Below are 21,783 nucleotides of genomic sequence, written 5' to 3' on the forward strand. Positions count from 1 at the left end.
GAAATGAATTGGGTAGATGCCTGATTCATCTCTATCCTCATGTAGAAGCTATTGCTTACGCCTAGAGGTGTTCGTGACACCTCAGGCCGCAACTGCATTCATTATGTCATGCGTTCCACCACTACAATACCTACCTCAGATGTTCAAAGGGCCCCGATTCAGAACCAGAGCTGAATTCCTAGGCCATAGTTCCGACCTATGTGGGTACAAATAGCTTACCCACTCTAGCTGTCCGCCTTAGCTATATATTTCTGTCTTTGCCTAGATGAAGAGGAGTTTAAGTTAGAGGGTGTAGAATGGTAAGATATCGATTTGCCTTCAGCTACTTCGGGGCAAAGTCAATTACTACATTTTTATAGAGATCGATAAATTCATCTTAGTTTCCGGCACTAGAGATCCTTCATTTTCGTCCCTGATCGATGCGACCATTGACTCAAGACAGCCACCTCCTTGTTGGCTGCACGCTGCGCCGCTAATGCTTGAACTTGGGCAACCGGCTCGCTCCCATCAAATCACAGGCTCAAGAGGCCGTTAGAACGCTGGCAATTGCGTCAACGATCAATCGATCACACTAGCACTTCTGATCCCAGTCATCGTATTACGTACTTTTCACTGTGACTGTGAGCAGCAAGTCGTTTTCGCTAACAGACCGTGATTCTTACAATACCCCGCAGTCTGTTCAGTGCACAGGGTTTAAGTGCGCAACCTGAATTGCCTCGCCCCTCTCTCCGCACATGCTTGTGGGAAACCAAGATTAGAAAACCATGGCAAAGAATCCTCATTCAAGCTCTCCTCTCTCATCGAGCTTTGCAACATTGGTCCAACGAACATTGGATCGATGGCACGTACCTGGAATGGCTATCGCCGTGGTGGATGGTGAAGACACATGGGCGGAAGTACGTACAGGTCCTCTATAATCGGGGCGGGTGAACGCTGTTGGGGCCTTTCGTCTCACACATCGCAGAGCTTACCGTCGCTAACGCGGCAGATCACCAATAACAGGGTTACGGATTTGCGAGTATGCCTTCCACGCCAGTCACCCCCTCGACTCTCTTCTACGCGGGCAGTACGACCAAAGCCTTCACCGCGGCTATGCTAGCCAAACTTGCTGAGGATCCCGCGACAAAGATCCGATGGGACACACCCATCAGCCAACTACTTCCCGGGGACTTTGCTTTACATGATAAATGTGCCGGGGACCAGATTACCGTTGAAGATGCGCTGTCACATCGGACGGGGCTCCCGTCTCACGACCACGCCAGCTCTCGCACCAGCGTCCGCGAGAACGTCCGTCGGCTCGCCCACCTTCCGCTGACAGCCAAGATTCGTACTCGATATCAATACAACAATCTCATGTACGTGGTGGCCTCGCATATTATCGAGACTGAGACGGGCCAATGGCTGGGCGACTGTCTGGCCCGCTCTTTCTGGAGGCCACTCGGGATGACCGACACTTACTTCGCCTTGGATGATGCGCGAGCGGCCCCCGTAACCCTGGCCCATGGCTACTGCTACTCCACCCATGGCGACGAAACCGTCAATGAGAAAAGCTACCACGAAGTAGACTGGATGCCAGTGGAGGAGCTCTCCGGTGCCGGGGCGATCATCACTAACGTCCTCGATTACGCCAAGTGGGTGCGTGCTTTACTCCACCCGCAAACGTTGGCCGAGAAGCATATCTTTCGGAGTCCAGAGACGGTGCACCAACTATGGCAGCCGCGGACCCTGATGCCAGCGGAGGGCCCCTTCACGGGTCCCAGGGCGTATGCTCTAGGCTGGAGGACGGGAGTCTACCAGGGGGTTCAGATCTATGAGCATAGCGGTGGCATGAATGCATTCGGCGCGCAGCTTCTTCTCATCCCCGAATTCCAGTTTGGCGTTATCATATTGGCGAATACAGCGCAGACCTCCAATTTCGCCGCCCAGTTCCTCGCGTATCATCTTCTCGACGAACGGCTCGGGGTCCCCGGGCAGCAGAGGTTCGATTGGGATCGGAGAAACTGGTCACTGATCGAGCAAGAAAAACAACGGGCGGCGGACAAAATCAACTATCGTCCACCGATTGTTCTTCCGCTCATGTTACCATTGGACGAATATGCTGGCACGTACACTCACGCGGGTTATAAGGATGTCACTGTGTACTTAGACAGCGAAGGTGTCTTGCGCGCCGATCGGAAGGACATGACATGGCCAGAAGCGATCACGTTCCAGCATGTGACTGGGGAGCATTTCTTGATGCTTTCGGCACACCACGACGATTTTGGGGCTTTTTGCCCCGAGGTCTACGAGGCTGAGTTTCGACTTAGCGTTGAAGGAAAGCCCTGGACCTTGGGGATTGCCTGGGAGAGAGAAATGGAAGGTGAAAAGATTTGGTTTGTGAGGAACTAGATCCATCATAAGTCATTGGCCCTTTCTGTGAACTGCTTAATGCCGAGTCATCTCATGATGACTCCACATCAGAAGGAGGCCAAGCTCGTATTCACACGCTAGGAATGCGTATGCGACCGAGCGAAAAATAACAGCTACTACTCCAAGCAATCGACCAGTCGCCTGGACCTAGAAATGGCTGAAAGGTGAACATGCTCGAGAAATAGACAGAGATCTCCTACATCCCATGCTAAATCACGCTGGACCGGGATCTCATCCTTCCAAAGTTGGATTGTCTCGCTTATGCAAGTTGGCGCAGGCGGTGCAGAGATATTCTGTGACATGCCAGTAGGCTCATAGGGTGAAGTCACCTATATTCGTAGCCGTAGCTCAGAATCAATATACCTCAGATGCTCCACTGCCCCCGCACTAGAGCCTATACTATTGACGCTAGGTTACATCTGTGGTAAGTCTCTGTTGATGGGCCTCAAATCGTCTGAAATAAATTGCCATCCTGGGGACGCCCATGAACATAGTAGAAGGGGCGCTTCTGGCTTCCGATATTTGGAATTCAGGTGTTAGAGTTGGGATGTACATGGATGTCTTAACTGCGGCTAAATTTCATAGTCGCCTCCAAGGCTGTGCATCGTGTAAGCCTAAAATTTGAAGGTAAAGAGAGCAGTCTGCACATCCCTTCTCCCGAAAGGCTTTTTGGAGAAACTGTTTCGAGTGATTTTCACCTCTACAGTGAACACTCACATCAAGCGCCAAAAAGGGGGTCACTATCGGGAGGGACGCGTTACGCGTGAACAACGCGCCAGATATCTTATCGATTCCAACACATTTGCTCTGAAACCCTTTTCCATCTCAAAATTCACCTAGCAGAGAATAAAAGAAATGCCGGACTCATCGCAGACCCCAGCCGCCACAGCATTGCTCAATCTCGACCATGAGATCAAGACAGCTTCCGAGGAGAGACTACGCGCACTGTTGTTGTCCATCTGCAATGAGATCCCCGAAGCACACAAAAAAGCCGTGAAAGAGCTGTTTGTAGACAGCTCTATTGTCAAAAACGTCCCTGGACAAATCGCAGGCACCAAGCGCCCTGTTTCGCGGTACGAGCGTTGTGGAAACTGCAAGGAAGAGTTCGATGTTACGGAGAACTCGAAGACGAGTTGTCGATATCACCCCGGTGGGTTTTCCACCTATCTGTTCATTTGCGGTCTTTTTTCCATGGATCAAGTTCATTCAACTAATATCTTCTCAGGATATGCGTTCCCCGATGAAGAACTCTTTGCTGATCACGATGAACCGTTGGAGATCCTAGATAGTGATGACTATCGCAAAAGCTACCCTGAAAACTTCATCTTTGATTGTTGCGATGGGAATTTGATGGATGATATTGGATGCGAGGTGGATTGGCACCGGTCGCTGGAAACAGCGGACATCTCGAAAAGAACGAGACTCGACATGTTGAAGGAATATGACGATCAAAGTTCATCCGAGTATGAATCAGAATAGTCGCAGCGTCAAATAATGATTTATATCGACTTTTATTCTGTATATCTTCTAGGGACCGCATATTTTCAGTTTCTCTATGCAAATTATATTACTTTTGTGGGAGCTGGTTGAAGCCAGGTCAGTCAGTGTTATATTATATTATTCGCTTTGCCTCTTCTGAGTACCGGGCTTTATCAAATATATTAGAGAAGAGAGCTACCTGCGAATCAAAACTTGAGCCCCGTAAATGCCAAAAGAAAGAATCAGAATTTGGCCTTGAAAATGAGCCCAGTCCCGTAGAGCCGAGTCGCCATCACTGAAGTGCTACCCACAAGCAACAGAACTCCAGCAAATACTTTCATGCCCGTGTAGGAGCCATTATCATGAGCCAAGATGGCGCCGGCAATTGGATTGGTCGTCAGCCCGCCGATGGATGAGAACAGGAACAACAAACCGGTGCGGTAACCGATCTCAGGGAATGGTGATATCTTGACCACCAAAGCAGCAGCGAGTGAGACATATGCCCCCGACGCAAAGCCAAAGAGACAGGCAAAGACGATGATGGCTGCGTTGCCAGTAGCAGGGATCCAGAGACCGAGAACCAGGATGCCGGCGAAAATGCAGACAGTAACGAAGATGTTATAGGGACCGACTTTGTCAGAGAGCATACCAGCCGTTATACGACCGAAGAGACTGAGAAACACAGGTTAGTGACGTACTTTGGTCCAGACTTAATGTTTAAACTAACCTCGCTGCGTTCAACATGGGAACCAAGTACTGCGCGAGACTGTAAGCCATACCAGCGTGCATAGCTTGCACAACCAAATAATCGATAGGAATGAAAACTCCAAAAGTCAGGAGCATGAACCCGAGAACAACCAGAACCATTTTGATTTCTGTGAAAGGCCGAACAAGGCTCGCTTTATCCATGTTCTGCTTTCTAGGAGGGACGCGGGATCGCACCGTGAGAACAGCGATGGACAACAGAGCAAGAATCAGGAATGCGGCAGCGCGCATGGCCCAGCCGTAGCCGACTTCGTTGATTAGGCGACTGACCATGATTGGAAAGATCACGCCGCCCAAACTCGATCCCGTTGAGACGATTCCATAGGCGGCGCCACGTTTCTTGTCAAACCAGCTTGGTAGGACGTTCATTGATGGCTGAAAAATTGCGCAGACCCCCATTGCACTGCATACACCTTGGGATAGGAGGACTTGGTAGTATTCTTTCGAGATTGAGGCCATCATGAGGCCGAAGACATGCAGAAAAGAGCCACCAAGGAGGAGCCAGCGGGGGCCGAAGTTGTCGTACAATCGACCAACGATAGGGCCCTGTGAAATATTCTAGTCAGTTTTCATTTAATGGAAAATGGAAACGAGGTGTTATACCATGGCAAACATGAAGAAGATCTGGAGCGATGGAATCCATGCGATCGTACTGGCAGAATACTGCTTCAAAAGGGATTCCTCATAGTAGCTCTGGAATGTTCCGATGACTGTTGGAAAAAAAAAAAATCAGAAATCAACCTGAAGACCTAACATTGGCACGCGTCCCCGTGTTGTACAACCACATACTGTTGATCCATCCGAATGTGCAAAATAATGCGCACCACGAGCCCAGTACCACCAGCCATGCCTGCAAACCTCCATCCGGAGCAGGATCATCAGGGTTCCCAGCACTGGGCTTCTCGACATCTTGAGTTTGTAACGTCAGTGGCTTCTCGTCGAGAGAAGTATGCTCTGAGACAGTGGAGGGCACGGTAGGAACATCTTTGGAATTGATTGCGGACATTATGAAACTTTGGATGAAGAGATTGCCTTGAGAGAATTCGAAACTGTTCAGGTCTCTGTCAAAAAGAATAACATATGTGGAAGGGTAGGAAGGCTCTGTTTTGAATCACCTTGATTCAGATCGGGGCGGCCGTTCATGAACTTCCGGTCCGAAGCGCCGAAGTGCGCAGCCACCAAACCCTGGTTGCGCGAGATAGTGTCATCTTTATTGATATGAGATTGACGGAGTTTAATGGATTTAAGCGTGTCATGTAAACTTGAGACTAGGAAATCCTAAGAATTAGAAGGAACAGACAGGATGTACTCTGAAATCTAGGATTAAAATTGGGTATAACTCAAGTGGGTCTGTACTTTTATCTCATCACATATGCCCGAAACCAATATGCAAGTAAAGAAAGCTGCAGCAAAAGCGAAAATGTGCATGGTACTCATGGTATCATCAAACTCGTCATATGGCCTTGAGTAACTCCTCAAGCCTCCGGCATCCTCGTTCCACTCCCAGCCTTCAACAGATCTTCCTCCAACAGCCGCTGACAGAACGGACTTCTCTTACGGATCCACGGTCCAAAATAGAGAAGGGCAAAGGGAATCGGCATGCAGGCCATAGCGGCAAATCCAAGGACCGAGGTCGCCCACGAAACACCGAGCTTCGCATAGAGTGGATCTGCGGCGAGAGGAAACAGCGCACCTGCAATACTCCGCAAGATGACGGACGCAGCCAAAGCGCTAGCAGAATAGATACGGTATGCGTCGGTGACATAGGTAAGCAGTGAAATGAACGTGGTTTGGTACCCCATTCCGAAGACAAGGCCCGACATCACAGGCACCGCCCAGTGAACAGAGGCTCTGGCCGACCATGCAAGCCAGAATAAGCTGCCTGCTAAGAGGGGACCTGCTGCGCAAGAAAGTGGAAGTCGGTGGTATTCGGGGCTGGACGTCCAGCGCTTGCCAAGTTTCTTGGCTTTTTCGTAGATGATGTCGTAAGTGAAGGCGAAGAGACAGGATGATGCAGCGCCGACGCCCACTGATAACGATTAGCTTCCCAATGTAGACCGTGAAGATGAAACAGAGAAGACTCACCCGGAATGTATGTGAGAGAGGTCATTGAGATATCAAAACCGTAGATGCCCTCAAAGATGATGGGATATGCCTGGAAATAGAAAAAGACCATGCTCCATGCGAGCGAGATGTAAATAGCCGTGAACAGAATGATAGGCTCGAAAAGGAGCATGGTAAGAGGCCGAGTGATGGTTTGGGTTAAAGTGAATGCGGCATCCGCCTTTCTGAGCTCCTGCGGGGAGAAATATCGATCACACCCTGTGTCCTTCCTCAGCTTGGAAGCTTGCTTCTTGAGAATGACTGGAGCAAATGTTTCTATCGGGCCGAGACATTAGAAAAATGAAGATACAGGGTTGGGCTGACTCGGCACTCACCAGAATAAAAGAGCAGGCCCAGCCATGTGAGGCCGCTGAAAATCAAGTCGATGCGAAATGTCCATCGCCAGCCATACTGAACCGAGCATCCGGAGATAATCGGGCCAATGATGGGACCAAAGCTTGATGCCTGTGGTGGGCTTAGCTTGGCATTTAAAGAACATTGTGGTTTGCACATACCGACATGTATAAAGCCATCGCACGACCACGACTGCGTAAATCCGAAAACAAATCCGCATAAACACCGCCCACGACAGTCTGGGGTGCCGCAGCCATAGTGCCACAGATGACACGGAAGATCAATAGCGACATCCAGTTGGGCGCCAGAGCGCAACCCAGAGTGCCGAGAAAGAAGACAGTAAAACTCCAGAAGAGAACCGGTCGCCGGCCAATTGTTTCGCTCAGAGGACTCCAGACTAGAGGCCCGATACAATACCCAATCAGGAAAATGGATGTTGGCAATACTTTCTGGCCATGGCCATCTGCTGACAGGCCAAAATCCTGCATGATCGTGGGGACTGCATTACTAGGCAGGGAAGACGACACGCCACTGTTAAGTACCACTAGGAGCCCCACGACGGCGTTGTACATTTTCTGGCCCTATCGCATAGTCGTTAGTCCGCCTTCTCCCTCTGACATTCCTTGGTAGACCTGATGTAGCTTACAAACATCCACTGATTCGGGTCGGCTGTTGAGTCCGGGGAAAACTCGACCAGAGTTTCCTCCGGAGACAATTCAACTAGTGTGTAATCATCTGTTTCATTGTAGCTCTTTGCGGACTGAACTGTGATGGTGGCCTTTTCATTGGAGCTTTCCATCTTGTCTATAAACAGTTAGGATAGGACAGGGGCAGAGATGGAACACCATATTGAGGGGCTCAATCGCACCGGAAGAAAAGAGACTGGTAATGCGAGCCATCGGAGATTGTATGAACTCCATTGCCCTTGTAGATGCCAAGAGGAAAGAAAATAAAACAGGTAAAGAAAGCTGATCAGGAAGATCTTTGATTCATGTTACTATTCAACTATCCCCTGAGCGCGAAACCAAGCGCTATATAAAGGAATCTCCGAATTGTCCACCGCGTCAAGTGGAGACCAAAAAATCGGCGGAAAAACTGAGTCACTAATCTAGATCCCACAGCCCATGCATAGCGTTGCAGCTATTATGTTTGAATAGACTCAATGTACCAATGATGTGGCTGCTATACTACAAAATTTGAGCAGTTGAACCGGTCCCGGTTCGGGGCCGGGTATTAGAGCAATCCATTCCCGGTGCCGGCCAGGACCCGGTGTGTGTGGACGGGTGATGCCGACGCCTAGATCTCTAGCAATCCCATACTTTAGCGCTGTTTCCTTGAAATGTCAGAAATGTCTTCTGTGTTGCGGCCCGATGACCTGCTGTGTCCTATCCTGATTTTGTGGCGTGGTCCACCCACTATCAAGCTAGGACCAACTTTGCAGATCGACAAAAGTCCAGGTTTACTTACGTATCTACGGGGTTCAGGAGAAAGTTATCTGTTGTGGGTATCATTGCATATGTTCAATGTGGTACTGAGTATTCGATCAGGGCAAGGAGGGCATCATCGGCAAGAAATCAAAGATATCGTTCTGTCCTTCCTCGAACAGCCCGAAGGAGTCTGCGATGGAATTCGACATGGTCCAGTTCGGGGCTTCCATCGTGTCAGGCAGTCTGGGAAGAGGCGGTCTGGTTGTCGCAGCTGCATCACTACCAGGTATGGTAGCCATGCTTGGGTCCTTATCACTCGGGAGAGCCGTGCCGGGTCTGTACCGATGATCGTCGAGAGGTCCCAAAGGCGGGGCATTCTGCATGGGACTGTCTGGGCCTCTGTACGAGGGAACATGCCCATCACCCTGCTCGGATACATTGGGGCCCTCTGTGCTGTCATTGCTTTGTGGACGTTGGCTGGCAATCAATGCCCGGGCATAATTGACAAAGATGGAAACAGTGCGGTGGATGTCTGGGTATGGTGGCTGCTTCAGAAAATCGCAGATCTTTTCCGCCCTGTCTAGGAGCAGGTCCTGATCAATCCAGTTTGGTCGCCAACGTGCGATCCGAAGTGCGAATGTAGCTAACAGTGGCTTAGCAAATTGTGCAGGGTAAGCTACGAGCCAAGTCCTGACTTACTGACAAAGGCAATTGTTAGAGCTGGATAGGTTGGAGCCCACGGAAGCTGACATCGGTAAGACGGCCAGTTGATCAAGAATGCCAATTGGTCCATGATAGTCGTAACGAGGGATTGCCACAGGTTCAATACATTTTGGTCAGTAATCTCAGACTCAGAATTCGCAGGCTGTAATTTTTGGATGCGCGCCAAAGAGGCACATAGGACGAATATTCTGGCGTAGGTGACCATCAGCTTGAGACTGCTACGCTGGAATGCACCTGAATGAAACCCATTATCTTCGTGATGTAAGTATGCGTCCATGACAAAATTCGGAAGACATGAATATCGGGGTGCACTTACTACAGTGAATCTCATCCCATGTCGCCCACCAGTTCTGTAGCCTTGTCATGATCGCAGGAAGCTCTGTTGAGACTATATCTTGGACTGTCCCCGCGCTATCGAGAATTATACGGGAGTGACCTGGATCGTCAGCCTAGATGACCATCTCAGAGGGCAACCCGAAGGTACGAACCTCGAAGTTGATGAAGCTCAATAATGCAGACAGTCCGCATATCACATGGGAGCGAAAGCGGATAATCGAGAAATTTGCGTAGCTTCATAATATCCACTTCACCTATGCGGGACTTGCGACCGGTACCAGAAGCTACATCCAGCTCCAACGTGAAACTGATGAGCCAGGTCCGCACTTGCCATACCAACTGGCGGTCAGCCATGGATGCAGAGAGTGAGCTTCTCGGCAGATTCTCTTGAGACAGCAATTTGTCAAGTGACTTTTCTAAGCCGGAATCCAAGGCTGTACGCAGAATGAGGGCGGTCGAAAACCAGGTTTTCTCTGAGTATGCGGCGAGTAGGATCATGCCTTGCACCGTTTCGAGCTTCGTTGGGCGTTCAAAGAAGCTGTCTTCAGCGAGTCTCTGCGCTTCGTCTTGTAGTACTCGCTGCATGTGGGTGTCACTGCGTAGATCTACCACAGCCCTGCTGGCCAGGTAGATTATCACTGTGAAACAGAATAGTGAACGTGACCGTATAGAGTCAAATGTATCTCTGATGGGGTCAAAAACAGGTAAAAAGTTCTTGCTTCCGCCGGTGAATCTGTAGTTAATGTCAGTATCTAGATCTACTGCCACCCAGGGAATCAGGTGTGTTACATACCTCTCATACATGACTCTGGCCTGTTCTTCGCTGACAATACCTCGAACAACAATATCTCCTCTAGGGTCTCCATTGCTTGAATGTTCCATGAAGATCTTGGTGCGTATTAGTTCAGCTCATGGTACTCAGATTGACAATTAGACTCACCTCATCAGTCCCAAGTAGATTGACAGACATGGAATGCACCGCTGACACCGGCGCAATCATGTCATTAGGACTTAACTGTTGCGATTCATGTCCATGTCCATGATGATCAGCAGTCTGAGACCTTCGCACTCTCCCTAGCGATGACTCCGGAAATGAGTCAATCGAGGTATCGAAGGAAGTATCCTGACCAGCAACAGGTGAATAATCCTGGTCCCTTGAAGCAGGAGTATGAAACCCACTACGCTGGTCCAGTGGAGAAGTCACCGCCGAGCCACTAAGTCCAAATAGATCAGTCATATTTCGTGCGGAGTAGAGCCAATTTGAATCTCACCGTGCGGGAGTGGTAGTTTTCCTCCGACGTTCATTACGTCGCCTGTTATCTTCTATAGGGTCCAGGATACAGTCACGGCCCGTTGAGCGACAGCGGAAGCATGGGACCTGGTTGCGTGCATCGCACCGCATCTTCTGCCGGCGACACCACCGACATGCTTTGAAGAACCGGACCGGGATGTTCTCCGCGCGAAAAACAATTTCCGAGCCTCTTTCACTCATGATTGCATCTAGTCAGAATCAATTTTAATTCCGCTGTGTGACCCACAAGACCGATTCTGGCAATCTACTTGTCTTTGTCCCCAGCACAAATGGCACTTTGGATGATTCATGGCGAGTAGATCGCTTCGGAGAATTCCACCAGTCGGGGAAAGACTAAGCCGGTCACGTGTGACCCGGACCCTTCCTTCCCGTTTAGGAAGGCGACACTGTATGAGATTGTGTGAACTTCATTAACTCATTCAATTATTAAACATGCTGCTGGATCGTAGTCATCTCCGGGGCTCTAGATTTGGAAGCATCATCTGGAGATCTTTGTTGTTGGGGTGATGTTTCTCCAAGTACAAACAAATTGCCCGGCATTCTAATTGGGCTCTTCTGGCAATCCACCATAACGATTGGCGCATAGGAGCATACCAATTAGCCAAAATCAGCAGCGCGCAAGAATCCTTCTTGTGCAACAAGTTTCGAAAATCGGGCTCCATGTATTTCGCAAATCTAAGAAATCTTGTCATCGAGGCCTGGGTGCATCGGTCACCCCCCAACTGGACCAGCATAGACACGGCGAGATAATATGGATTCTGCTGCAGTCCTGAAGATTCATCCAAGCCACATAGTCGGACAAGTTCCCTTGGTATCTTTTCAAGCTCACAGAGTCGGGGTGAGTCATTGAGAGCGCGGTACTCGGACGCCATGGCGTGGAAGATACTATCTGGGCGTAAAGGGTCGGAAATATTCCATATTGCCTCCTTTCCTTGAGACATATCAAGCCAGTCTAGATCATTAGGATCATAGGGTTTAAGAGGCCACGCCTCCCGCGGATTTGATGCCTCAATAGAAGTGACACTAGTGATGCCTAACATGGCCGCGGTAGCCCAAAGAGCATCACGGTCTTGCGGTAGTATTGGGCTTGAGAGCTTCTGATTAAGCAGCGCGGCTCCTTTTGACCAATGATAAGCCTCGACCATTGATCGCTTGGCGTTTTCTGGAGTGATGGACAGATAGCGATCGTGAGTGGCGGTGAGGGTTAGGATAATGTGCATAAGGAATGGTTGCTATACAATGTTTAGTTGAAAGCGCCTATGGCATGATTGGGGAGGGCGAAATACTGCTAAAGCAATCTTGATCACGTCATTTTGATAGAGCTCACAGATTCGGGCAGTTGCGAATGTGGCCACCGTGCGGTGTTGGAATCGGTCCAATCGAGCTAAATTATCTGGATCAAGTGGAAAAGAGCCATAGCCATCTCCAACCATGATCGTCGGATGTTTAATGCTAGGGACTGGCTGTGATTTGAATACAAGCTGATTGAATGAGTCCTTAGTATTTAATTTGCTCGGTGAATCCTGCCAGGTAGATTGCAAGTCTGATGTATTTGGCGAATTGTAATTGCATTTCACGCTAAAAGCTTGACATTTTTGGCACTCTGGTTTGCCCTCGTCACACTTGACAGACACCGTTAGCTTATTGCAGAGAGGAAAGGGTTCCCGGACGAGCGCTCACTTTGACACGGCGGAGCTTGCAATTTCGACAGCCTCGTCGGGATTTGGTGTGCACCCGGCGGCGTCGGGGTCCATTTCCTCCGCATGAGGATCGGTCGGATGATATGTCCATATTCTCGAGAGATAGCTTGTTAGGTGGAAAGGAGAGGTTCAACAAGACATGCAGTGCATGACGGCCCCATTTGTCTTAACTCCGTGTAAAATCCGAGCTGTTGATTGGCCACGGGTGGATTCACGCTAACCCGCGCTCGTATTTGTGTGGCCCTTCATCCATCTCTTGTTAGTTACTTCGAGCGCTTTTCATCCTAAACGGTGTGCGGAATTCGATTCAAATCAAACTCCACTACCTAGAATCATGGAAATAATAGACTTTATGTCCGTTGGGATTGGAGCTCTGAACTCACTAGTAGATCTATAAATACCTGCTAGGAATCCCCTATGGAAAGCAATTTCATCCACACTTGGACAGCTTTTCATAACCAATACTTTCCGAAATAACTTATTCAATCCCATATTCGACATGCGTGTCTTCGTCACTGGTGCTACTGGCTTTGTTGGCCAGGCTGTTGTCCAGGAGTTGCTGAGTGCTGGCCACACCGTTGTCGGTCTTGCACGCTCAGAATCCAAGGCAGCTGAACTGCGTGCCAAAGGAGTTGATGCAATCATTGGGACTATTGAGGACATTGAAGTCTTGAAGCGCGGTGCCTCAGATTCAGAGGGTGTCGTTCATCTTGCCTTCAACCACGACTTCACCAAATTCGCCGAGAACGCCAAGGTCGAATACGACGCCATCGTGGCCATCGGTGAGACTCTCGCAGCGTCTAACCGCCCTTTCGTCATCACTTCTGGAACCATGATGCTATCCAAGGGTGATCTGGCCAATGAAGACTCTCAAGTGGATTTTGTGACCTTCCCAAACCCTCGTGCGGGCAATGAAGGGGAAATTACCAAGCTCGCTACCCAGGGTGTACGAGCATCGGCAGTGCGACTCTCTCCAAGTGTCCATGGCGATGAAGATCACGGATTCATCTATATGATCACTCAGATTGCGCGTGCCAAGGGTGAATCTGCCTACATCGGGGACGGACAGAACAAATGGCCCGCAGTCCACCGTTACGATGCCGCTCGTCTTTACCGTCTGGCTCTAGAGAAGGGCGAGCCTGGTGCAAAGTATCACGGTGTTGGCGAAGAAGCTATTACGATGAAGGAAATTGCCGAGACCATCGGACAGCAACTTGGTGTACCGACCGTTTCGAAAACCTCTGAAGAAGCCCAGGCTCACTTCGATGGTTTCATGGCCTTCGCTGTCGCTGCCAACAATCCGACTTCAAGCAAAAAGACCCAAGAGCGGCTTGGATGGACGCCTACTGGGCGAGGTCTTCTGGCTGATATTAAGGCTGGAGTTTATACCCAGTAAGGAAGATGATGAAACTTTGACCGATAGGTCTACACAAAGCCAGAGGAACCCGCAAGTGAGAGACTTTCTCATGAACGAATCAACATTAGAACAGTTAGCATCTAATTACTTCGGCTCCCTTGTTGTCTCAAAATGAATTTCAAGACCTCAACTTCTGGCATTATGCAGTAGGCTCTGTGGTGTAATTTCGATCTAATAAGTCCGGATCCAGGAACAATTCATCTTCTACAGCTTTGAAAAGGCCCATTGCGGCGCGGCACACGAGTCGTCATTAATCTTGAGAACCACGTGAGTACCCATACAGTTGAAGTCGTGGTGTAGCTTCTCTAGAGCCCCGATAGTTTAATCGAGTTGACCGACTTCCCCCTCGACTAAGCCCTATACCAGTACCAAATCCATCAACGATATGATTATCAAAGTGCTTTTTGAGTTTAAACAAATCAATGATCGGGTGACGAAGATTGGGTTCCATGCGCATTCTCGGCAGGTTCACGGGACCTCCAAGCCGATCGGATATTCTCCATGCACGTCGGACATTTCCCGCCAGCCTCGATCGGAGTGTATCAGCATATAAAGATGGCGTTGAAAGTTAATCGTGCAATTTGATCACATAGTGTCAAGCACTTACCTTGACACACCTTATACCACTTTTTGAGTCATCAGTCCCTGCTACAAAAATCATTCACAATGGGCTCAACCGGCGAACAAGAATTCACCGTTCCGAATCCCTTCCGAACTCGCATTCTCAACAATCAAGTCACTCCAATCGTGACGATCAAATATGCCATCGGCAACGAAGTCGCCATGATGGTCAAAATGGCCGGCTTCCATGGAATCTTCATCGACATGGAGCACTCAGCATTCAGTCTTCGCGAGGTTTCGCAGCTCATTCTGGCCTGCAACTATGTCGGCGTCTCGCCCGTGGTCCGATCTCCCTCCAAGTCACACTGGCACATCAGCCGTATTCTCGACGCCGGAGCGGCAGCAGTCGTGATCCCCCACATCGAGTCCGTTCAAGAAGTTCGGGACATCGTTCATCACGCAAAGTATGCGCCTATTGGCGCCCGAGGCTGTACAAACAACCAGCCTGCCTTCAACTTCCAACATGTCTCCACATTGAAGCAGAATGAAGCGTTGAACTCGCAGACAATGCTCATTCCAATGATTGAGACCCCTGGTGCCGTGGATCTGGCAGAGGAGATCTTTGCGATTGACGGTGTCGATGGAGTTTTGATTGGCTCGAATGATCTTACCACAGATCTAGGTATCCCAGGCAAGTATGATGATGCTCTGTATCTGGACTCTGTCACCAAGATCATCAATGCCGGAAAGAAGTACGGCAAGCCTATTGGAGTCGGCGGTATTGGCGGTCGCCTAGACCTTCTGGAGCGATGGTTCTCCTTGGGCGCTACTTGGTCTTTGAGTGGTCAGGATGGAGCAATATTGCAAAAGTCGTTCAAGCAGATTGTTCAAAACTACGAGGAGATTAACCAAAGGGTACAGAAGCAGAAGGTATAGAATCTAAATTTGAGTGATAATTATTTCTCATGGCTAGTTCTTAGTTCATTCAAGTCTACTATCCCAGCATATTCTGCAAATCAAATGAATCATCGAAGTGCAAATTCAGTGGAGGATCTCCGTAGGCATACTCATTCAAGCCAGCCTCCATGTTCCACAACGCGTTATCTTCGAAGATATCCCACGACAGTATGGAACCTTCTGATATGTTCGTGTCGCCTAGCATGCCCACCATCCTACGAGGAGTAAAATCGGTCTCGGTGATTGGAACCCGAAGCGAGGAATGCGTATGAAGGCCTGGGGAGAAGCTCGGACCAGCAGAGAACATCCCAGGATCTTCCAAGTGGTTCCGACCCTCGTGTTGGCCATACCATGCTTTTGGACCAAGCATGGGGGCTATTGCAGTTGATCGAGAGAGATCATGATTCGCCTCCAATGTAGGATGGGTATTTTGCACAGCTTCGACTTCTAATCGGCAGCTGTATTTGCGAATGACATATCGTCGCAAAGCTTCGTAGACGGTGATATATCGTGTCGCATCTGGAAGCTCTTCGCTCATTCTCTTCAAGGCCCTTTCACCCATTATCACTGCGTCAGTGCCGTTCCGTATAGTCACTTGGTCAAAGTCTTTCACAACAGATAGGCAAAACATCACAGAAAGGCCTGCAGTAAACAGCAGTTGGAAGTAGCTTCGAGTGAACGTGATCTTTTTCAACTCAAAAAGTTGGCAGAAACATGTGATAGCGCCAGATGCGCACTCGAGACACAGCAATAGGAGATCTCGTGGAGGAACGTTATCCCGCTTTGGAACGATATCAATCGCCTTTCTGACCAGTAACAAGCGTTCTCTGAGACAAAGAAGGTCATACCATTCCTGCATCTGGTAGAGATTTTGCGGGTTGTGAAAGACTGGCGTGGAAGAACGCCATTGTTGCAGTTCCTTCAGTAGCTTGTCCAAACTGGAGTAGGTGACTCCTCTCGCTGTGGTATCATTTTGTACTTCCTGTCGGGATGCTTTACGACCAAGTTCAGTATGAATCTGAGACGTGATTTGTCGAAGTCTAAGACAAGCAAAGAACACGGACATCTCAGTTGTTCGTGTAGTCACGGATGTGAGCAAAGATGTGGAGGCAAAGGAGTCCAGGTCAGGGAAAGCTCCAGAGGCTTCTGCGGCTTCGATTTCCTCGTCATTCGCATCCACCGGAAACCCAATTTTGATGTATTTGTCTCCGATGGCAAATGGCCGAGTCAACGTTATTGAGCTGTATCGGTCAATCATGTAACATTCCCAGAAGACTCGTCGTTGGAGTTGCTCTTCCAAAAGCCCGATTTGACGGCTCGGGATCGTGGCCTTGTGAAAGCCTTGTTCGATGCACATGCGCATAGCTAGGCGAGTAACCTCCCAGATAGAAGTTCCTGTTTAAATTTCGAAATTAGCTGACTGCAAGCAATAAGTGGGGTGATATGTTTCAGGGAAAAGACGGGTCTCACCAACGTGATGGTAAATTGCAAACCGGCCGACGAGTAAGAGATCTTGGATGGAAGCAAGCCCTCCAGAGAGGAAGCCATCATCAAAATACTTTAGCGCAGATAGATAGTAGCCATAGGGATGATGCTCAACCTCCCCATTGCGATACGGGAGAACCGATCCGATAGCAAGGATCATGAAAGCTCTAAGAAGGTCATGATTTGCATCTTGCTCGGAAAGTTGGCGTTTCTGGTCTTCAGGGCTTGACAGATATACTCTGCTGTAAATGTTCTGTACTTCTCGCCGAAGGAGAAATGGGTTCTGGACATGAGACCCATTCAAGCTGCTTCAATTAGTACACTGGCTTCGAAATGATATTCAAGCTTATTTGTTTGATGGTTGACATACTATTTATCAAATATCAGTCTCGCTTCATTTGCAGGTGGAAGAAGCGCTGGATAGACTCCAGCTTCAGCTGGTCCCGAGCTTTTGGACAGGTTTTGAAGAAGGCTCGGATCATGTTCACGCCATTCTGAGTCAGCGAAAAGGTATCGCATGAAACTATTCCCATTGTCAAAAAGCCTGATTGAAAAGGATCTGTGGCTACCAACCTTATCCCACCACCTTCAATGAAGTTAGGCGAGTGCTCTGGGCGATCCTGCGAATTTGAAGGCCCTTCAGTGGCAGGAGACGCCCTAGAGACAGGGTCATTTGGGCCCGCCGCAGCGAGCCTCTCCTCAAGCAACTTGACTTCTTGCTCAAGGTCTCCGATATATCTGAGAGTGGGACTATGTTAGTAGTGACGGCCGTGCCTCTATCAGTCGTAGGACTTCTTACTGCCGAGTGACCGACTCGTTGTCGTCCACAGTCAAGGTCATGCATTCTTGCCGGTGCTTGATACATAGGCCACATTTTGGTCGAAGATTATCGCACTATATCTCATTTTAGCTTCAATCCTCCAAGATTCCGGCTGCTAGTAACGCACCTTGATTTTCCGTGCGTGACAAAAGCGGCATGCTGGTAGCCGAGGAAGGTGGCTGGTGCCGTCTTCAATCAACTGAGAGGCATCCCCTTCGATTTCACTTGTATCCATGTCACGAATATCTCTTCATCTGGGGAAGGTTTGATTTAGGATGTGAAGCCGGAGAATTTCCGGGGAAGACCCTAGGCGATAGAGAATGGAGTCATGACACCCCACTTCCCCAGACCCGCGTCAAACTGAACAAACATCGCCTGTAGTCGCTTTCGGCGCGACTAACCGACTGCTAAGAATACGATCACTCATTGTGTAGAAACTTAACTAAACTAAATATACGGGTATAGTTTCAAACCTGGGACAAGTACACATATTTCTAGATTTGATTGATTCCAACCTCCGGACCAAGTCCGACGTTTCTAAGTAGACCCTAAACAACATATCTGAAGTTATTGTGCACAGCGCTTCTTTCATCTTCGTTCCAGTGCGCCGTGACACTGGGATCATTCAGGTCGGTCTCAGTGGCCAAGGTTTCAAACTTCTTGTTGGCGCGCTGAAGCATAAACCGAAGTGTCAGGATGCAAGCCATACCCAGTGCCTGGAAAGCCAACAAGCAGCCCCAAGATTCTCGATATTCAGGCCCATACTGATCAAGCCAGAAATAATTTGCAAATAGAGAAGCACAATTTGCGCATGTATTTGCCAGTCCAATAGCGACGGCACGCTTGATGGGTGGCTGTGTCAGAGTCGAAGACAGCCATGCGTATGTCGTAGAGTACACTCCAAAGGTACCACAACACACAAGAATTGTGAAGGCATACCGGGCCCAGAGTTGATCAGTCACTGCGATCAAAAGGATAGTTCCAACCATAGCAGTGATCTGAGAGATCCCTGCAGGGACGGATCGGATCTGCTTCCTGTCTGCTACCCACGCCCATGACAACGCCCAGCAAAATGCCACGAAGTAAGGCGGAGACGTAAGCAAGAGAACAATGGAGTTACTCTTGAAACCAAGTTGTTTGATCAGGGTGGGAAAGAAGTGAGAGTACGAGATCGAGGCCGTCGTGGACATTTGCATGCAAGCAAAGATCCAGGTGCGGATGTCTTTCACTGCCCACACGAGACCCCGCATGATAGGAACCTCCTCGGCATCGAGAAGGGTATCATTTCCAGCATCAACGGATAGGCGAGCTTGGGCCACGATCTTTTCAGCCTCAGTGAGCCACTTGGTCGTACCAGGGAAATCTGGAAGAACAAAGAGAGCAATTACGCCCAATATGATAGTAGCAAGTCCTTCAAGAATAAACAGCCACCTCCAGGCTGCCAATCCAGCAACTCCTTCCATTCCTGACAGGATACCAGCCGAGATGAGTCCAGCAAAAGCATTTGAAAGCAGAATACCACAGATCAACAGAGCCATTCTGACACCAATCTCACGTCTTGTGTACCAACAGCTGAGGAAGTAAACTGCACCGGGAAAGAACGGCGCTTCGACGAATCCAAGAAAGAAGCGGACCATGAGGATGCTAGGAGTGTTGAAAGTGGCGGCAGTGCATCCGCTAACGAATGCCCACAGGATGATGCATGTTGGCTGTTGATAAAGTCAGCGACTGCACCAGTAAAGGTCCTCTTTTTTCTTACCAGATAAATGGAAGGGCGGAATTTTGTCATCATGATCGTGGAAGGTAATTGCATGAGAATGTATCCAGCTGAGAATATCGAGATCGCAGTCTGGTAATCAGCCCCTTTCAGGCCCGTATCCTCTTGAAGTCCATAGAGACGAGCCTGGGTGATCGAGTTTCGATCCAGATAGTTGAAGAGATAAATCAAGACAATGAGAGGAAGAATTCGCGTATCGATTTTGCGGCGTAGCTGGCGCTCAGTCCTTGCACGAAAGTCGGAATCATACGAGCGATAGAGAGCAACAACTCCAGATGGACCTGTGAGATGTGTGTCCTCTATCCAGCAGTCTTTTTGAGTCGTCGCCGGGGCCCCATTGCCCTCAAAGGATTTCTTTTGTGGAGAAGTCGAGGTGGCCATTTCGGCCTGGAAAGAACGAACAGTTGTGAGAGATTAGATGCACTCGCTTGTTTGTGTCACATATTGAACGATATACACCGATATTTATAGCAGATTTAGCTCTAACTCTATGCGCTATGAGAGAATGGCACTCTCCGCAGTAAGAGTTTCTCCGCTTCCCCCACATCTCGAGAAATCTTGGCTTGTCGGAAAATTGCCGAAGTCCAGTGGCGATCACTCTCGACATCGGATACTCCGCCATGTTCACAAACAACGGTACATAATACGAGCTCACCGGTTAACAAAAGGCTTAAATTATGAAGAGTTACTAGATCCCTGCTTTTCTGTGATATTTGTACCATTGCGTAGATCAAACTAGTTCAAATGGTAAAGATGTACAGGTAACAGAGCTAGAAATGCAAGTACAAAGACGACGTCCATCTAAGGTCCAAACAGACGCCCAGGATTCTCGACAAGCATTTTTCGAAATTGATCCCTGGTCAACCAATCTTGCAAAAGTGCAAGCTCTTTGATGGGATCTATCGCTTTGGTGATCACTTGGCTGTCTGAACTTCGGCTGGAGGCATCCACATGAGGCCAGTCACTGCCCCACAATAGTGCGGAGGGGGCACTGTCTGCATAACGTTGGATGATTGGTTTCATTGTAGAGACATCCTCTCCAGATCTACGGTATAGTGCAGAGATCTTTACATTGATCCTGCCGGCATGGAGCAACTGGACAAACTCATCAAGGCTTGCGTTTCCAATGTCGGTAGGTGTCGCGCAGCCAACATGATCAGCAATGATCGAGAGACTAGCCACTTCTGGGTCATGGAGAAAAAAGTCTTTCAGGGAGGCCCAGGTGGCTAGAGGAAGTTGTGCTGAGAGGCCCCAGCCCATTTGCTTGGACGGGTATGACTTGGCAAAGAGACGAATCTGTTCCTGCAAACTAGCAGTATCCGTTTTTCCTCCACCCAAAAAGCCATGAATGCGACAATATCGGACACCAAAGTAATGCAAGGTAGTAAAATCCTCCTGGGTTAACTTTATCCAATTTTCATCCATGCACATAATGCCACGAGCAAGTAAGTGGGGGTACTCGGCTCGAATGCGGCGAAGGTGGCCAAGCAACCCAGCGGGCCCATCTTCAACAGAAGCTTGGACTAAGACTAGCCTAGATGCTCGACTTTGCTTGACCAAAGCTTTTAGGGGAGCCGGAGGGGGCGTATATGTGCGTGTTGATCTGAATGGGTAGAGAGCCGGGTCGAAACAGTGGACGTGAGTGTTCCACATGTCCTCAACATTAGGCTCCATGATGAAAGGTGTGAGGGTAATATATGCCCTGTACGATTCGTATGCAAAATTTCATGGAGAATATTGTGTCAGTCAAAAGACTGGCCAAAGAAGCTCATTTACAGTGCTGTTCGTTCGCGGAAAGAAACCGAGGTCGGCCGGCTAACAGAGAGGCGGACATCCTCCGCTGACACTTCCGACTTCCCATCTGCAACACCTCGATCAGCGGGGCCACGACGCACCTTGCAACATGGGGCAGAGTAGTCAAGTTGGACCGGGCACACAAAGTTCATTGAAACTACGTGTTCAAGCCTGCGAGAGATGCTGGAAACGAAAGCAAAAGGTTCGGCGTCTGCCTTTGTCCACCCCTGTTCTCCTAGTCCTTGTATGTCCAGTTCAAGCGGGCGGCTTAGCTCACGGAAATAGTGCGATAGAGTTCTACCAGCATGTACGGCATGTGTCGAAGTCAGTGCACGATGCATTCCTCGGAAATTCTCTGTCGAGC

At 49.2% G+C, this 21,783-nt stretch overlaps 10 protein-coding genes across 10 annotated transcripts; 4 read left to right on the forward strand and 6 right to left on the reverse strand.

Moving 5' to 3' along the window:
* Positions 1 to 764: 764 nt before the first annotated feature.
* N7443_001153 (uncharacterized protein) lies at positions 765 to 2,388 on the forward strand (the record flags this gene model as incomplete). The annotated part of the gene is made up of 2 exons (XM_056881209.1): positions 765 to 896; positions 1,003 to 2,388. The coding sequence occupies 2 exons, from the start codon at positions 765 to 767 to the stop codon at positions 2,386 to 2,388; spliced, it is 1,518 nt and encodes a 505-aa protein (XP_056746447.1).
* Positions 2,389 to 3,264: 876 nt separating this feature from the next.
* On the forward strand, positions 3,265 to 3,888 carry N7443_001154 (uncharacterized protein; the record flags this gene model as incomplete). The annotated part of the gene is made up of 2 exons (XM_056881210.1): positions 3,265 to 3,559; positions 3,635 to 3,888. The coding sequence occupies 2 exons, from the start codon at positions 3,265 to 3,267 to the stop codon at positions 3,886 to 3,888; spliced, it is 549 nt and encodes a 182-aa protein (XP_056746448.1).
* A 242-nt stretch (positions 3,889 to 4,130) lies between these two features.
* On the reverse strand, positions 4,131 to 5,659 carry N7443_001155 (MCT family MFS transporter; the record flags this gene model as incomplete). The annotated part of the gene is made up of 4 exons (XM_056881211.1): positions 4,131 to 4,560; positions 4,616 to 5,199; positions 5,257 to 5,363; positions 5,443 to 5,659. The coding sequence occupies 4 exons, from the start codon at positions 5,657 to 5,659 to the stop codon at positions 4,131 to 4,133; spliced, it is 1,338 nt and encodes a 445-aa protein (XP_056746449.1).
* Positions 5,660 to 6,128: 469 nt separating this feature from the next.
* Positions 6,129 to 8,030, reverse strand: N7443_001156 (MFS transporter; the record flags this gene model as incomplete). The annotated part of the gene is made up of 6 exons (XM_056881212.1): positions 6,129 to 6,682; positions 6,739 to 7,032; positions 7,092 to 7,221; positions 7,272 to 7,691; positions 7,757 to 7,914; positions 7,979 to 8,030. The coding sequence occupies 6 exons, from the start codon at positions 8,028 to 8,030 to the stop codon at positions 6,129 to 6,131; spliced, it is 1,608 nt and encodes a 535-aa protein (XP_056746450.1).
* A 623-nt stretch (positions 8,031 to 8,653) lies between these two features.
* N7443_001157 (Zn(II)2Cys6 transcription factor) lies at positions 8,654 to 11,088 on the reverse strand (the record flags this gene model as incomplete). The annotated part of the gene is made up of 8 exons (XM_056881213.1): positions 8,654 to 9,180; positions 9,237 to 9,512; positions 9,577 to 9,696; positions 9,749 to 10,175; positions 10,206 to 10,329; positions 10,390 to 10,484; positions 10,537 to 10,810; positions 10,868 to 11,088. 8 exons carry the CDS (start codon positions 11,086 to 11,088, stop codon positions 8,654 to 8,656), a joined length of 2,064 nt encoding a protein of 687 aa, XP_056746451.1.
* Positions 11,089 to 13,107: 2,019 nt separating this feature from the next.
* N7443_001158 (SDR family oxidoreductase) lies at positions 13,108 to 14,004 on the forward strand (the record flags this gene model as incomplete). The annotated part of the gene is made up of 1 exon (XM_056881214.1): positions 13,108 to 14,004. The coding sequence occupies one exon, from the start codon at positions 13,108 to 13,110 to the stop codon at positions 14,002 to 14,004; it is 897 nt and encodes a 298-aa protein (XP_056746452.1).
* Positions 14,005 to 14,691: 687 nt separating this feature from the next.
* N7443_001159 (HpcH/HpaI aldolase family protein) lies at positions 14,692 to 15,522 on the forward strand (the record flags this gene model as incomplete). Its single annotated transcript, XM_056881215.1, has 1 exon — positions 14,692 to 15,522. One exon carries the CDS (start codon positions 14,692 to 14,694, stop codon positions 15,520 to 15,522), a length of 831 nt encoding a protein of 276 aa, XP_056746453.1.
* A 58-nt stretch (positions 15,523 to 15,580) lies between these two features.
* Positions 15,581 to 18,083, reverse strand: N7443_001160 (uncharacterized protein; the record flags this gene model as incomplete). Its single annotated transcript, XM_056881216.1, has 6 exons — positions 15,581 to 16,938; positions 17,014 to 17,333; positions 17,399 to 17,551; positions 17,602 to 17,766; positions 17,828 to 17,922; positions 17,976 to 18,083. 6 exons carry the CDS (start codon positions 18,081 to 18,083, stop codon positions 15,581 to 15,583), a joined length of 2,199 nt encoding a protein of 732 aa, XP_056746454.1.
* Positions 18,084 to 18,396: 313 nt separating this feature from the next.
* N7443_001161 (uncharacterized protein) lies at positions 18,397 to 20,006 on the reverse strand (the record flags this gene model as incomplete). The annotated part of the gene is made up of 2 exons (XM_056881217.1): positions 18,397 to 19,557; positions 19,608 to 20,006. The coding sequence occupies 2 exons, from the start codon at positions 20,004 to 20,006 to the stop codon at positions 18,397 to 18,399; spliced, it is 1,560 nt and encodes a 519-aa protein (XP_056746455.1).
* Positions 20,007 to 20,426: 420 nt separating this feature from the next.
* On the reverse strand, positions 20,427 to 21,299 carry N7443_001162 (uncharacterized protein; the record flags this gene model as incomplete). The annotated part of the gene is made up of 1 exon (XM_056881218.1): positions 20,427 to 21,299. The coding sequence occupies one exon, from the start codon at positions 21,297 to 21,299 to the stop codon at positions 20,427 to 20,429; it is 873 nt and encodes a 290-aa protein (XP_056746456.1).
* Between the last annotated feature and the right edge of the window lie 484 nt (positions 21,300 to 21,783).

This window comes from Penicillium atrosanguineum (genome assembly GCF_028827265.1).
Source record: "Penicillium atrosanguineum strain IBT 20685 chromosome Unknown utg000001l_segment0_segment0, whole genome shotgun sequence".
Taxonomy (NCBI): domain Eukaryota; kingdom Fungi; phylum Ascomycota; class Eurotiomycetes; order Eurotiales; family Aspergillaceae; genus Penicillium; species Penicillium atrosanguineum.